This window comes from Salarias fasciatus, chromosome 6 (assembly GCF_902148845.1).
Source record: "Salarias fasciatus chromosome 6, fSalaFa1.1, whole genome shotgun sequence".
Classification (NCBI taxonomy): Eukaryota; Metazoa; Chordata; class Actinopteri; order Blenniiformes; family Blenniidae; genus Salarias; species Salarias fasciatus.
In genome coordinates this window covers 15,781,898-15,798,378 of record NC_043750.1, presented here as the reverse complement: position 1 = coordinate 15,798,378, position 16,481 = coordinate 15,781,898, and the positions used below count along the sequence as shown (strand labels likewise).

The 16,481-nt window shown below is 43.0% G+C and overlaps 2 protein-coding genes across 2 annotated transcripts; one reads left to right on the top strand and one right to left on the bottom strand.

Moving 5' to 3' along the window:
- Positions 1–98: 98 nt before the first annotated feature.
- On the bottom strand, positions 99–5,157 carry ube2kb (ubiquitin-conjugating enzyme E2Kb (UBC1 homolog, yeast)). The gene is made up of 7 exons (XM_030092884.1): positions 4,691–5,157; positions 3,745–3,838; positions 3,597–3,655; positions 3,046–3,128; positions 2,852–2,951; positions 2,525–2,653; positions 99–1,673 (listed from the first exon to the last, which is right to left on the bottom strand). The coding sequence occupies exons 1-7, from the start codon at positions 4,751–4,753 to the stop codon at positions 1,599–1,601; spliced, it is 603 nt and encodes a 200-aa protein (XP_029948744.1). The 5' UTR covers positions 4,754–5,157; the 3' UTR covers positions 99–1,598.
- A 1,971-nt stretch (positions 5,158–7,128) lies between these two features.
- On the top strand, positions 7,129–13,472 carry smim14 (small integral membrane protein 14). The gene is made up of 5 exons (XM_030092885.1): positions 7,129–7,279; positions 8,653–8,748; positions 9,544–9,592; positions 9,736–9,890; positions 11,160–13,472. The coding sequence occupies exons 2-5, from the start codon at positions 8,674–8,676 to the stop codon at positions 11,196–11,198; spliced, it is 318 nt and encodes a 105-aa protein (XP_029948745.1). The 5' UTR covers positions 7,129–7,279; positions 8,653–8,673; the 3' UTR covers positions 11,199–13,472.
- Positions 13,473–16,481: the final 3,009 nt, after the last annotated feature.

Sequence of the window (16,481 nt, the reverse complement as noted above, 5' to 3'; positions counted from 1 at the left end):
TTTTTTCCCCCAAACTATCTGAACTTCTTACGAACCTACATCAGTCTTTGTTCCTAAAAGTCATGGTAAACTGTACAGGCAAGTTCCTTTGCATTTTCATGAGACACATTTTAAAAGACGACCTCGATGACCATTTTATTTGGCTGGATAGTAAAGCTTGTCACTCTTTCACCGGGGGGGGGGGGGGTATATGGCCAAAGGTTGGATTGAGTGGATTGGAACAGTGTCAAGTTTTACAGCTCCACCTTCACCTGTGAGCGCGTCCTCTGAAAACCAAACCTCAAATCAGTATAAAAGCACCACAAAACAAGACCCATCTCCACACTCATGCCTCGCTGACAAGATAAATCTGCTCAATGTCCTGCATCATGCTCAGAAAATAAAGACAGAATGCTTTGGTTCCGTGTGGATAAAACTCCGAACTGGTCACGCTCAGTGGCTTCTCCAAGCTGATGTGTTTCAGGTTCTTTACAGAAAGTCTCACGATCATCTCAGAGCATGTTTGACAGACAGGGGGAGGGAGAAGAAAGGCAACAGAACACGTGAAGACAAACCAAGATGGAAAAACAGAATTCTGATGAACTTCCAGGGGCCTGAGCTCAATGTTAACCTCCCGTGCTATTATGAACAGGCCTTTGGCTGAACCACCCCTAAAATAACACTTCAAAAGGAGGGAGGAAGAAGAAAAACAAAAACATTCACAGGGATTTCTCATGGATCACAAAGGCATAAAAAGATAGCTCTCCATAAAATTGTAAACTAGGCATAGTTTATATTTAAAATAATTTGTTTTACAATGTCATGTAAGAAAAAAAGTATATCCCCATTGTATTTTCAAATTTACACACAACTATTTACAGAAAACTTTTTCCTTCTGTGCATGTGTGCAGATGTCAGGATGTCTCTGTGAGTTTCCAATACTACATACACAAAAAAAAATCTTGTACATCCAAACTTCTGCAGTGGATTAAAGCATCTATGATCGACTGAGAGAAACAAAAATACATTAAACTGTCCATGCACACCACTACCCCGTCAAGTAAATGTAATCCAGCAAGACTCTTTGCCGTCCTAAGAGTCCATAAGAGGAGAATCTGCTGCAAAGTCCCAAGTGGCAGCTGAAGGAACAAACTCATCTACATTATAGAGGATTTCCTTTAGATTTTACACTAGAAAATCCACCAAGCAACAGCAATCATTAAACTCTGTGCAATATTAGGGAAACACAACTCAGTGGGAAAAAAGAGAAGAAAAAAAAAACCTCATGGAAGACAAGATGCATGATTGAAGATCTGTGTTATAGATGATTTACTACAAGAACACACGTTTTGTTAAGAAGAAAAGACCCAGCATTAATGGAATGAGGGATCAGACAGTTTGTTGGTGGTGTGTGTGTGTGTGTGTGCGCGCGCGTGTGTGTATGCATGTGCATATTGGCAACTGCGGTGCTACCAGTGTTGAGTTTGTAGCCAAACTGATAAAAACAAAGAGGCTCAGCTTGCTGTGGTGAAGGGCGTGTTGTCTGTTTAACAGAAGGCGACGGTGGAGCTGATGCGGAGATGAAGGGAGTTTTTCGGATCCTCACACCTGACTGCGGTTCAGTTGCTGAGGAGCAGCTCTGTCGCTGTTTCCACGTCCCAGGATTTCGAAGACAAGGCCGCTATTACTGCATTCTGTAAAGGAGGGGCGAGAATCAAGGTGAATTCTTGCATGATTACACAATCCCTGTTGCTGTCAAACTTGGGTCCTGACTTCACTTATTTCGAAGAAAAAAAAAAAAAAAAAGGATTTGTGTGGCACAACATTAAAAGTCAGATAAGAAGTTGGTGAAGCCTTTCTACGATAGACCACTGTTAATGCCGTGTTCCTGCTACCTCCAACCTCCTAAAACGGAGCAGTTTTGATGTTGCAGAGCAGCGGTGATAGCCTTCAGGTTGGTATTCTGACTGTACAGTCAGGCCGGCTTCAAGGACCCGAGGTCCAGCTGTGTCACGGTACACACTGACTGCTTTACCAGTCTCAAAGCTCTTACTCTGTTACGCCACATTCACAGGTGATGATGGCTGCTAAGCAATGTACTGCAGTAAATTAAATGTGGCTTGTACTATTTATGTTCATGTCCTGAAAAGTCAGGCTTTACCGGACTGCTTCAACCTGACTTCCCGAGGAAGTAGCGTCACACAAAGTGAGGACATCCATGCACTAATGTCACTGGGAAGCAACATCCCATGTCACATGACACACAGAGATGCTGGTAACTGTGGAATGCTCCAAGCTGCTCTTTGTACGCCCTCAGAATACAGCCCTAAAAAGGGCTCATCTATTAAAAATTCCACACCAACAAATCCAAAACTATGAGGCAACTGGAACACAATGTAATATCCTTGAGGCTGAATCGTACTTGTAAAAACCGAAAATATTCACGAGTGAAATTCATTTCAGCCATGTTTCAGAAAAAATATTCAGTTTCACACCGGCTGGTGTTGCGTAGACAGATAACAGAAAAGCAAATGGTGGCTCTGACCTTATCGAAGCCCATGGCACACAGTTTGTCTATTTTGCGGGTGTAATCGGGACTGGAGACGGGGGCGCCAGCGTAGACGTGAGACCACAGCCTCGCAGTCTGTTTGAACATTTCTGGGTTCTGCTTATACTGAGGAGTCACAAAGCAAGCTTGGTCAGAACATTTTTGCATAAATCACAGTTGAACAAGAGAGACATGCACTGTGCATAGAGTCTCTATCGACCAATAAACAGCAATATATCCTGCTATTTAACTTTTTTAATTTGCATTTCATGTCCTGACGGAGTCCTGACCATTATTACCGAGTCAAAAATAAACATCTCTCACCTGATTTGCTACTACTGCATCCTGTGGGTCATCTGGTTCTGCTGCAGCAAGCAGAGCCTGTAAAGATAACAGCACCGTCCGCAGGGTCATCGCAGCTGCCCTGGGTGGGACAGATTTAAAGAGGAGGCAGATAAGTGAAGGGTGTGTATGAGAGGTGACAGAAGACACTTGGGGTTCAGATGCTGATCGCTCACCACTGGTCCTTTAAAATGTCCAGACATATCGCTCCTGTCACAGAACTGATATTGGGATGCCAGATCTTTGTGATGAAGCGTACCTAAAGTTAAACAGAAGTGACAGGTTGGATACAGAACATAGAAGAGGTTCCTGTGTGAAAGGAAGTCTACCTATTCGGTGTGATAATGAGTGCAAGCAAGAAGAGACAAACCATATACGGCAAGTTCTAATTTAGTGGAAATGCAAATATGAAGCGTCATGGTGAGTCACGTACAACACCGTCACACCAGGAGGCTTCCTGGTTGGAATCTGTGGCCTTTATGGATGATATGTTTACTCTGCTGTACTCCAGCTTCCTTTCACAGGCCGAAGGCGTGCTTCTCAACTAGTAACTGTAAATTGGACAGATGTTTGTGATCTTCCGTGTCCATGTGTTACCCCCTGCCAGCTGTCCAGACTGTACCCTGCCCTGTCCCCAGTATCAGATGGGATACACTCTAGCTAACCATGACCCTTGACTGGATACAGTGGGTGACGAAAATAGGTGCCTGTCAGAAGAGAAACACACCTTTGGTGGGTTGAAAGGGTAGGTTTCTGGTATTTTTATTTCAAGTTGATATCTTCCACCTGAAAATCAAAGATTAGTAATGTTAAAAGATGGTATGAAGCACATGTAGGGTATATTCAGTGATTTACATAGAATGCAGCTGCGTTACCTTCATATGGTGTATCTGGAGGACCTGCTATCTCACCCCGCAGTTCTGTGAAGTTTTCATCCACCAAATCTACCTTAATCTGGTTTTTACTTGTCTGTCAACAACAGAGATGAGAGAGTGAATAATCCTGATATTTAATGGAGTCACACTTAATGTGTCCCTGTGTGGATATGTTCCTATCAACAATGAAAAACTCAATCCTTTACGAGACGAGTTGAAGCTCCAGGTATGAGCTGATCTCTGCTTAATTCTAAAATGAAAATGTTTAGATTTTTACAGATATTTGTTGAAAGGGTTGCGCGTGTAGCATTTAGCAGCACTGATAGCTCATCGTGTCGGTCTGGCCAAAGTTAACCACAAACCCAGAGAAACAAAGGCAGACATGTAGCAGAATGACAAGAAAACTCACATTCTCAACACAAAACAGCCTCTATATACAGAAGCCAGTTGGCTAATCGCCGCTTAAGAAGTTCATAACAAGTTGTGGAGCCCCTGTAGCATAAACAACACAAGCTAATGCTAACTGTAGACGAGATGTCAAAATAATGCCTCCCAAAAACAGCTGCTCAGACATATTTTACATTGTTGAACCGCTACTGGATTTGTAGGGACACGTGTGTTATATCTCGTACATTGTCAGTTAATCTAAATAAGTAATTAATTAAAACATATACAGTATTGTTTAGTTAAGAAATAAAGGCCTGTCGGCAAGCAGGACTGAATCCCCGGTGTTTCCTGAACACACCTACCGAACACAAAAGCACTGGTTCGGTCAAACACTGGTGTTTTCACCGCTAAAGCTAGCTAAAGTTCTCCTGTTCGGGCCTGACCTGCCGCAACACAGACTCGACACCCGAGGTCGGTCACTCCCGGCTGATAACACTTTACATTTTGACCCTAGCAGGAGCTAAACGGAGGTGAAAACAAACAATGAATGTCACCGCACCTCTTCGCTTTTGAGAACTTCTTTGAACTCCCGCTTGATCCTTTGGACCGCGATGTTAGCCATGGCTGTGTGCTGCTGCTGCTGCTGCTGCGGCCCGGGGCCTCGCTCCTCTCTGCCACTGCTGTCGGACTGAACGGGGGGCTGCCGCCGCCGGCTCGGGACTTCCCACAGTCACGGAGCTTCTTTCACTTTCACCGCGTAGCGCTTCTCCTTGTTTTCTTTTTTTTTTTTCCCGCCCCCCCCCCTCACCTCAGAGGAAGATCACAACCTGCCTGCCTGCCAGCGCACATCAGCGTCAGTCCGTCCAGAACATGCACACAGAAAGCGAGAGAAAGAGCCGCCGGCCGCACGGAGCACAGACTGGAACTTTCATCAATCAGCTCCGCTCACACACAACATGGCTCTTATGATCTTTTCAGACTCGCCTTCAGGACATTTCTCATCATGTGTTGCCTGCACATCTGATTACCAGCAGCAGGGACTGTGAGGATTTCACACCTGACTCCAGGAGGCAGTCCTTTGTGTTTATCTCTTCCCACTGCTGCTGGAGTCAAATGAACCCACCCTGAAATCACACCAATAACACACACATTTCATGATTTTATACCACTAAAGTCAAAGCCTATTTCTTAAGTCATCTTTAGGTTAATTTATTCAAAACTGCTCATTTTGTTTTTAACATTGAAAAAATTGGAAAAGTTTCCTTTTAATTTCATTTTTACATTATTTACTGTATCTTGCCAGGAAGAAGATTTGATTGGCTGGAATCTATCCAGCAAACAAACTCAGTATTTGTACTTAATTAGTCTTTCTTTTGGAGTGTGGTTTAGTTTTTTTTTTTTTCCTGTAAAAAAATCTCAGTAGTCTCATGACTTTCCGAGTAATAAAAAGGAGAAAGAAATTAGCTGTTTTTGCAAATGTCTCCGCCTTTCATGTGTCAGTTGTATAAAACTAAACTGAATTGCTTTCGATTCATCATTAGTTATCTCCTTTTGGTTTATTTTTTTCTGTTATTGTTTATTTGTTGCTTTTTAGGCATTTTGTGTATGTTTATATTCTGAAGTGTTAATTTTTCTTTACTTTGTTGTGTTTTTGTCTCTCTTTGTCTTAGTTATGAGTCATTTCTGATTTCTTTGCATTTTTTTGAGTGACCCTACATCCCTTCAAACAGAAGATGTGTACCAAGTGAGTTTTGGATTCTTTTAGTGGAAAAGTCACCACTTCCAACTGTTATCCTCTGCTCACTGACATTTTATGTGCCAGGGACCTTGCTACACCTCTTTGTTCTATTTGTTAAGCTTGCTAGTGGTATAAAAATGTTTATTGTGGAATTTACGGATAAGCAACAGTGATAACACAATAATAATGTAAACACAATGCTTTAGTCTAACTTAAAGGTTAGTATATAAGCATTGTTATTCTATTAAATACATATATTTTTGCCAGCAAACAAAGAGACATAAAGAAGCAAAATAATCAACAAACAACAAATGAAGACAGTCTTGTGGTAGTTTGCACCACGAATGTCATGTTAGAGTCTGAGCTAAAGTTTTGTTATTGGAATTTGCATGTTTTTCCTGTGCGTTCATGGTTTTCAGCCCATTTGTCTCAGAGTCCATAAACCTACACATGAATCTGGTTGATCATCCTGAGATGCCTATGTGAATTTGTGTGATTGTCTATCTTGTGTTTGCCCTGTCACTGACCAATGATGTCTCCATGGTTTTATATTGGGATGGGCTCTAGACTAAGTGACTCTAAAAATGTTGAAGGAATATTGACGGAGGAGTAGAAAATTAACTGTGGGAACTTTATAAGCTAGTAAATATTATGATTATACAACCTATATAAAAGCTTATTATTATATTTACAGAATGATGGCCTTTCTTCAACAAACCTTTTTTTTAAGGGGCTGATGCATATTTAAGGGAGCTGCTATTTATAATAAAGAGATACTTAGGTTTACAAATTATTTTCTTACAATGATAGAAACCAAAAACTTTAGTATAATGCAATAATAACAAATGCAGTATCATTTTTCCATTTTTTCTTTTTTTTTTTGTTTATTTCTTCAGGGTCACAACAGAAAATGTAATGGTAAAATAAGCACCTGTTCAAATGAACTATGAGAACTGCATATCCTGCTTCCTTCGTCACGTGTGGTTTTATGGCACTTACAGCGCATCTGCAGGTTAAACAAGAACCTCCGTGTGTGGTTACACAACTGCACAGATGTTGGAAATGCCACTGCGCGTGCGCTTTGACGGGCAGCCGGACTGTTTGTTTACTATCCAGGCGGATGTCCGTTCTTTCCTCTGATTGGCTGAAAGGCCTGCCCGTCAAACGTATGAGCCAATAGAAGTCGCCCATCTCACCTGTAGTTTGTGGATTGGGCCATCGCTGCGCCCTGAAAAGACCCGGATGTGCGTGGTGGGCTGTCTCACGTGTTAAACAAAACAGAGACAAGGGGGTCGAGATGTCCGCAGTTTGACGGTTTCTGGAGAGCAGCGGTGCAGCAGCTGGATCAATCACAACTTTTTTTTTATTTTCTCCTTACTGGCACCTTTGTCTGAGTATCGTACTGCTCCGGTAAGTGTTTACTGTCACTCCCGGTGTCTCATCGTTTATCTGCGAACAAGAAGGAAAAATAAAGACGTCCAGATGTTCTGGCTCCGCTAGCTTGACGCTCTTGACGTCCTGCTGAATGAGTTCAAAAGAAAGATTCTGCGCGTTTAAGTTTCAGCATTGGATCAAGTCGATGTGGAGAAAAGAGCTTTAAACTTCATTTTCAAGTCATTTCAGGATGAACTTTTGTTGTTTGCTTCGCTCTCCTGCTGAAGTGCACACAGCCGGGCGGCTGGGAAATGTAACGTGTACTCGCTAAAACTAAAACATCCGCCCTCAAGAGGGCTTGTAACCTCCATTTTTGTACTTTAATCTTGTTGGAGAAGGGCTTTGGCTCTACTTCCTAGAGGCGTTTCTGTTTGATCTGATGTCCTTGATGTAAATGCAGGGAAATCGACCAAACATTTTCCTTTTGCGAAGATTTCAACAGCTCCACGAGAAACGGTCTTTAAAATAAAATGAGGGTAAAGTTGAGTCAACGCCTTTTTTTTTAAAGAGGAGAACCAGATTACCTTCACGGAGATGCACTTGAAGGTTTGTTTTTGCAGGGCGTGCACCACAAACTCTCCTCTGAGTGTCACTGTGAAACATGTTTGACTTCTGCTTAGCTGTGGGATCGATAGAGATGAATTACACACACTTTTCTAGGTGGTTTTATTCCATTGCGTTTTGCATCAAGAACCTACAGTGCAGTTTTTTATTTTTTGTTTTTACCTGATATTCAAGTACTCCGTGCACGTCTTGAAAATTTTCTGTAAAAGCACATGCTGATGTAATTTTAAAACACTATCAGTCAAATGGGCTCTCTTCAGCAGACATTTGCATTTGTTCATTTTTCTACAGTTTTAATCAGTATTTTTTAAATCCTTTTTCATCGGAAGCCTTTTGTTTAGAAGCTAATTTCTCTTGTTATTATACTCTTGTTGCATGTGATACTTTAATGGGAAGACCCTGATTTTAATCTGTGGCCCACTGCCAAAAAAGTTTCAGCTTTACTTTGAAGAGAATTCATGCACTTTATCTCTTTCTACACAGGGAATAATACTTGGGTCAACTCTCAAGATGCACTGTCATTTAATTCCATCCATTTTCATGATAATATGCTGTGTTGACTTTCAAAATAAGAGCTGACAACTGAATATAATGGGTCAATAAAAGTGTTTCTCGATCCAGAGACAATGAAGCGTCTGGATTATATGACTATCTTGCTTGATCAGTCCCCTCCCTCTGACCCATATGCCATGTGGAACTACAATACAGCACAGCAGTGACAAAGGAACGCATTAGGTTTCTCTCGCTTGTTCACCGAGGTCCCACTGACTGCGTTTTGTCTCCAGGTGGATTATCTGTGCTGAGAAATGGCAGAAGGAGGCTTTGACCCTTGCGAGTGCATCTGCTCACATGAGTACGCTATGAGACGACTCATCAACCTGGTAAGCAACGCAGAGACGGGCTCTGTCACAAAGATCTGAGATCCTGATTCTGATAGATTTGAAGTCTGTAAGGGGATAATGTATTTCAAGTGTGCAATTTCAAGTGTAATGTTTCAAGTCAAGAGAAGTTCTAAAAGTAACGTAACTTGAGAGGAGGAAATAAAAAGCTGTAAAGTCCTGCTATGTTAAAACATCCTGGTTCCTGCTTCAAGATTATCCTGAAACTCGGCTCTGCACACGGCACACCGCTCACCCAGCTGCACTCGTTCACATAAAATGTACAGTTCTGTATATTTTGATATAGATGAAGCAAAATACTTCTGTTACTGTAAGAGTATTTTGAAGAGACAGAGCAGCTGCATAGTCACTACTTCCAGGTAACCTAGTTTGGTGTATTCTGTGGTTTAACTTGCATGGCAGGTTGTAGTTAGCTACGCTGAATCTCCACCCCCCCCCCCCCAGGCCTCTTTATTTCCCCACAGCATCTGAGGGTGTTGGCCAAATGACGTAGGAATTCACACCTGAACCATCAGTCGCAGATTCACAGTATATTTGAAGAAACAGAAAGACCATCGATGTGTACTTTGCCCTGTTTGAGTACTAAAATGTGTAACCTAATTATACATACACAACCACACATTCTGTTCTATCTTTATGGTTCATGACACAGAGTTGAGTCTTCAGTTTGTTTGTGTGCAGTTTTACTTCCTCATCCAGGACAATAATAATATTAATGATGATAAAAACTTTTAAAAAAATCAGTGATTCTGTCATCTGCTCCATCTGTGATTCCAGCTCAGGCAAACCCAGTCTTACTGCACTGACATCGAGTGCCCTCAGGAATGTATGTATGAACACTTAATAACGTTCCCATGATTCACCTAATGTTTTTTTGTTCATGCCAAAGCACGTGGGCTCCTGCGGCCGCACTCAAAGTTGTCTTGAGATTATTAAAAACTACACGACGTGTGCCGTCCATGTTTCCAGTGCCCGGTCCCAGTGGACAGCCGGGAGGCGGTGACGATCTGACCCTCCCCATGGTGCTCATGGGATGGGTTGTGGTGGCTCTCGTCCTGTTTCTGCTGCGGCCGTCCAGTCTCAGAGGCACTCGACCGACAGGCAAACCCAGCGGACCCCATAATGTCAGTATTATTCTGCTCATTTCACATCATAACCACATCTGTATCCCTGAAAGCTGATGTTCAGTGTTTCCACCACTTGCACAGTAAATCATACTTTTATTTAGGGAGTATTGTTTCCAAAAATAGGTTTATGTATTTACTGTATTAAGGAGTTGTCAATAAAGATCAACACAGCTAAAAAAAAGAAAGAAATCAAAGTGATGGTACTTGAATATGCTTGTATAAGTTAAATGATTATCACAGAAGATGTGGCTGATATGCAGTGTGTGAAGTGCCTGCACTGTCGCGGCACCAACTTTGTCCCACAGACTCAGTCTTGCCTCTTTCACCACCTTCCAGCCCGAACCGCTGAGATGCAATGAATTGATCCAACATAATTTCTGTTCACACAAATGGCAGAGCTGAATAAAGCCACGGCTGCACAGACAAACCGGCTGTGCAACAGGAGAGTTTAACAGCAGGAAGCACGGGCATTTGCATGCAATGTTTGTTGCAGAACAAGTCAAGCTAGCAACCTAATTGGAAAAATACACCTTGCAGTAGACATATTGTGATCAGCATTTTGCAATGTGGTTTCATGGTATACAAAATGACATGAAGTTGTTCTTTGTTAATTCCTGTATTTGTACCATATGTGAGGCATTTGGTCCTCAGTGTGACTCCTCCATACTCTGATGTGTGTATACTTTTGGATGCTGAATGAAACTGGTTGCAGTGAACGAAGCTCTGAGGCTTCCAGCTTGTTAATTAAATGCTGTTTTAAGTAGTAGTTAGACTTTTTTGACTTTGAACTTAAAAAGTCCAAAGTGTGTAGTGTAGTGTAGTGTAGTGTAGTTGAATAATGATAATACAGGAAGTGAATTGTGACACAGACACCTCTGAGTGAAACTCTAAAATGAAGCGCACCATCCAGTAGAAATATGCAAATCAAGTACCGTGCGGCATGACCACAAACTTTCCCCTTCAGTGTGATAACAAGTGAGAATTGTGGCTGACTGGTGTATTTCCTTGCATTTGCGAGTCACTCACTAGTCATGACGTGTCGCAGCACAGTGAGCTGGGAGCTTAAATCACATCTCTCTCTTTCAGCAGATCAGACGCTGCATTATTATGGCTGCACCCTGTAAGATGGATTAGACCGTTTTCAATTTAAAACAGCGGCGCAATTTTGTATCCTAAATCAGTTTCTGACCCCAAAAGGTTGACTTTGTTATTGAAGTATAAAAATGATTTGAAGCTTTGTTTTTTTTGTTTTTTTTTTATTTTCAGAGTGACAGCAGGGAGCCGCCAGCCCCACCCGTGGACTAGCGCAGGAGCCAGACCACCAGCAGAATTCCACCTGCTCTGACTGGACCTGTACAGTCAGCTGTTCCCAGGACAACTCATTCTCCCTGTCAGCCTTCATTCACTTCTCTTTTACCTTTTTTTTCATTTCTCGTTCTCTCATTGTTCTGTCGTTGATTCTTGTTACTGGAGCTCAGCTGATACTGAACCAGTGGGGCTAGCACAGATATATTTTATACAATTTAGATTTTAGTCATCATTATTGCACATAAACGCAAAATATAATCTGTGTGAACAGTTATACTTTTTTTTCAGCTTCAGCTGTTTTTTGTTTTTGTTTTTTTTTTTTTAAGGGAACCAGCTGAGGATGATGATTTAGCAGTTATTCAAAAGTATAGGATTATTCTACTCACAAAATATTCAGCTTATTACTCTCAAAGCAATTCCATTCTAAATATAAATCTAACAAAGAGGCATTTGGCCTGGTATGTGTAACCAACATATGGAGCTCTCACACTCAGACGGAGGTTTTTTTTTTTAATGCTTTTGGAATATTCCTCACATTGGAAGGAGGTGTGGCGTGGTTTGCAGTCAGTCCCTGACTGACCTGCAGTAATTGATAAGTGAACTCTCTAAATGTGCCACGTATCTTGATGTCTGAGTTCTTGCACATCTCTGAAACGTTCCAGTCCTTCCACTTTCTAATTCCACCTCTGAGGTTTGAGTGTCACCAGCGAATAGACACAACTGTAATACTTAATTAAAATTTCATTTAGAGTTTGATGACTTTATGCTTTAACACAATTTCTGTTTCTTATGTTTACAACGTGGCCCTCAGTTGGACTACATACTTGTCCAGACCAGCATATCGACATGTTCTCAGCAGACTGCAGGAAGAAGCTGCTGCTGCTTCAGAGATCAGTTGATTTGTTCCTCCAGTGGAAATGTGTGGAAATGAGACTGAAACATTTTTATCAAGTTGCACATTCATCTGTGTGAACAAAGCAATGCACAGAGCAGTGACCGTAGTCAGTAGACTGTAAAATACTGAAAGATTCATTTTACAAACACACATGAAGTACAGGTCTATTATAAGGGAGAGGTTTAACTGTTAACTTGACAATCAGCTTTAGATGCTCAGATTTTGTGCTGTAGTTATTTTATGTTCAGAAGAAGATCTAAAAGGAAAGTGACTCCTTACAGCCAAAAATCATATTCTACTGACTCGTGAGTCAACTTCTTTGGGAAGTTTGAGGCGCCTTTTTTCACTTTAATGCTCCCAATTATTCTGTTGCCAATCCTTTAGAGTGGGAATAAATGAAATGTGTCTTTAGGCAGTGCCAATGTGAATTTATGAGTCTCAAATTCAGGATCCTTTAATGAGTGGACAGTCACAAGATATCTTATTGTCTGGAGGAGAAATGAAGAGAGTCTGCCATTGGTAGTTTCTTCCTATTTTTTTTTTCTGTGTAACAGTATCAAATGTAATGTGCTGCTTGTAATATGTGTGTAGATTCTTGTCCTGTTTAACTTTCCCTTTCAAAATAACAGAAACACTTTAGTTGTCATCTCTCAGCCACTGGCTGATCTGTCACACTCGGGCATTCTCTAAACCCTCAAGATCATGCAAATATGTGATTTTGCTCCAAAAATATTTTTGTGTAAATAATTAAACATTAGAATTGTCAATAAAAGTCAACATTCAATTTATGGTAAGAAAAATACAACCTGTCCTGATGATATAAGTTCTGTTTCCCAATTTTGTAACACTACAAACTGCAGCCTTTAACAGAAAAGATAATAGACCCTTTGATAGAAACTGAAAATTAAAATAGGCATCGGTAGGTGGTTTTGTTTGTATGTTTGCTTTTACATTTCATTTGCATTTCTTGACAGACTGTTTCATGTGTTCCTGTTTCCCTCTGTATTTGTCATCATCTGTGTCGTATGTGGTTATGAATTACATATCGGCCTTGGTTTCAGGGTGTTTCATATCAAAGGACTGAAAGGTCCAAAAAAACGGTAAAACTGTCAGTCGTCTTGACATATAGCATCTTCAAGTTCATGGTGCTGCTCTTCATTCCCATATCAGCAAATGTCCTCTGCACACTAAAGTACGACAACTCTTTAGAGTTGTTTTGGGGATTTTGGAGAAAAAGAACCTTAAGTGAACTAACCCAAGTGTTTTTTTGTAGAGACCTGTAATTACACTGTTACTGTTCATGAGAAAAAGGGCTTTGACTATGCACTTTTCCTACAACAAAATTAAAAAAAAATAAATAAAGAGACTAAAGTCTTCCTGCAGTTGTGTTATTGCATCCCTGCACGTCTTGTTCTTTCTGTTTTAAGGAATTCTTGTTGAAAGCAATTTTGCACTTAACTTTGTTTTAATTTTACCTTTGTATCTTGAATAATCTAAATTTGTGTTGTACATTTTAACTATTTTTATAGCCTTTGTTTGCTCTTCAAATTATTATTTTTTTTTTCGACGTCAGCTTTGAGCATTATTGAATAGAAGATAAATGCCTTTTAAAAGCACATCTGAATGCAGGCCTCTGCTTGAAATGGAGCAGTTATTAAGTGAAGTATTTTATTTTTAAACATGATGAGGCTCTGACACCCTCAGTCATTTCAATAGACATCATCTGATGACTTCTTGCATAAATCTGAACACAAACCTGTGTTCATTGGGCCTGTCTTGAATCATGTTATTTGAACATTCAAAAACGTTTTCCTTGAGACATTCTCTCTTTAAAACCAAACAGTATCATTTCCTATTGTGAAATGCATTTTGAAAACCAATATATGGTGTATGTTTATAAGATATGAACATTTTTGCCCAACAGTAGTGATTATTTTTTCATTACTTTCAATACATACAATTTGCTTTTCTTTCAGAGGAACTTCAGCCTAACATGGAATGGCACTAATATTCTAACTCTTATTTCCACACTAAATGGAGGACACATGTAGCTTTTGCATTTTAAAGCCTGATCAGAAATTACAATCAGACCTGGGGTGCTAGTAGTGAAATATTTTGTGGTCATATTTATTTGAAAGCAATGCAAATTGATCAGAAACATGAATTTAACCCTTAAAAAATTGACAGATTCAAGTTGTACAATTTCAGTTTCTTTGTATGCTGAAAGCTGTTATTTTCAAACTGGAAAAACATTTGATTTTTGCTTTAAAACTGGAAACGAAATGAAACGATGCATTGAAACACCATTAAAATGTGTCAGCTTTATTTGTTTTCATAATCATAAGACTATTCTTTCCACGTGGAGAATTATCACAGTCCACAGCATATTAAAACAACTAAAATTAGTAGTTACTGGATGTAACTCCAGTTCTACGAGTAAGTGCGTGCCCGCCTACGGGCTTCGCTAGTGGCACACCTCCAATCTCTGTCCAATCCACTGAGACTATACAAAGCTTGACGCACCAATCCCCCGCACGCGATGGCGCAGCGTCACGCCCCACACCGAGGGTACATAACCTCGGATGGCGCTAAGCAAACCCTTCTTCTGACGTAGCAAAAACAAGGGAAGCAGACAGCTGGGCCAGCAGGTAGGCGGGCACGCACTTACTCGTAGAACTGGAGTTACATCCAGTAACTACTAATTCTACTTCGTAAGTGCTTAGCCCGCCTACGGGCTTCGCTAGTGGTACTCACCAAGGCGAAGGCCGTAGGTCGATGAATGTACTCCCAGCTGGCCTGCTGACGGGATTGGTGCGTAAGACGGAAGTAAACAAACCGTACGTCCAGAACGGCCGTAGAACTCCCGAAGGACGAGGCGGGCACCTAGCGACGTAGTGCGGCCCACGACGTACAAAGCATCGCCACAGCGACACACTCACACGCCGGCCGGGACACCACAGCGGCAGGCGGTGAAGGGGGGGACCCCTGGCCCGCGTTCCACGCACGGGGAGCGGCAGTGAACCCAAAAACGGCAAGCGGCAGAACTCCTGCCCCTGCAACACCGTAAACAACATCCGCAGACCGCGGCAGAGCCGAGCGGCAGGCGGGGAACCCCTGGTCCGCGAGCCCACCCGGGACGCGGCAGCCAGGCCAGAAGGACCGAAACGGTTAGACGACCGAACTCCTGTTCTCGCCGAAAACCGACATGGCCACAGAGTCAGTGCACATATCCAACAGATACGAACGCACGAAGGTGGACGCAGAGGCCCAGGAGGCAGCCTGGCAGATGTCACTCACCGTGACCCTTCTGCACAGGGCCGCAGAGGCAGCCACACGTCGTGTGGAATGAGCACGAATCGCTGCTGGTGGCGAGAGATTCTGTGCCTCGTAGGCAGCTGCAATAGCGCCCCCCACCCAGTGGGCGAGACGCTGAGAGGTCAGCGGGGAACCACGCCCCCGGACTCCAAACCTCACAAACAGCTGGTCCGTGGTGCGAAAGCCAGCTGTGCGCTGGACATAAAGACGCAGAGCCCTGACTGGGCACAGTGACTGCAGGCGTGGGTCGTCCCCAGACGAACCAGGCATGGAGTCAAGCGTCCTGATCCGGATCACTCGCGACCGGAAGTCCGAAGTGATCACCTTGGGATGAAAGGCCGGGTTAGGCCAGAGGTGCACGAGTCCCCCATCCTGGCTGAACACCATGCAGGATGGGTGAACTGACAATGCGCAGAGATCCCCAACTCTCTTGGGGGATGCTAGCGCCAACAAGATGGCGGCCTTAAAGGAGAGAAAGCGGTCCTCCGCCTGCTCCAAAGGCTCGAAAGGAGGTCCCTTAAGGCCCTCCAACACCACATGGAGGTCCCATGGAGAGACCACATGCCTGGGGGGCGGTCGCAACCGACACGCCCCGCGCAGAAACCGCTTCACAAGCGGGTGGCTGCGTGCAGAAAAGCGGCCGAAACCGCCGTGGCCCGCTGTGATGGCCGATGCAAACACCGCCAGGGTGGATGCAGCGCGACCGCTGTCCAGCAGGGCCTGGAGGAACTCCAAAACTCCACCAATGGTGCAGGAGACCGGGTCCAAGCCCCTCTCCGAGCACCACGACGTGAAGAGCTTCCACCGAGACCTGTAGGCCTTGACAGTAGAGGGGGCCCTGGCACTCTGGATGGTGGACACCACCGCTGGGGGGAGGTCTAGTTCCACCAGCCTCACCCGCTCAGCCTCCAAGCCAGGAGCCTCCCGCCCAGGAAGGGGCGGGACCGAAGGGCGCCTCCTGCCTGCTGCAGTGCGTCGGGCCCGTCAGGAATCGGCCACGGGTCCCCGACTGCCAACTGAACCAGGTCCGGGAACCACCGCGCACTCGGGGTGTCCGGAGCCACCACGAT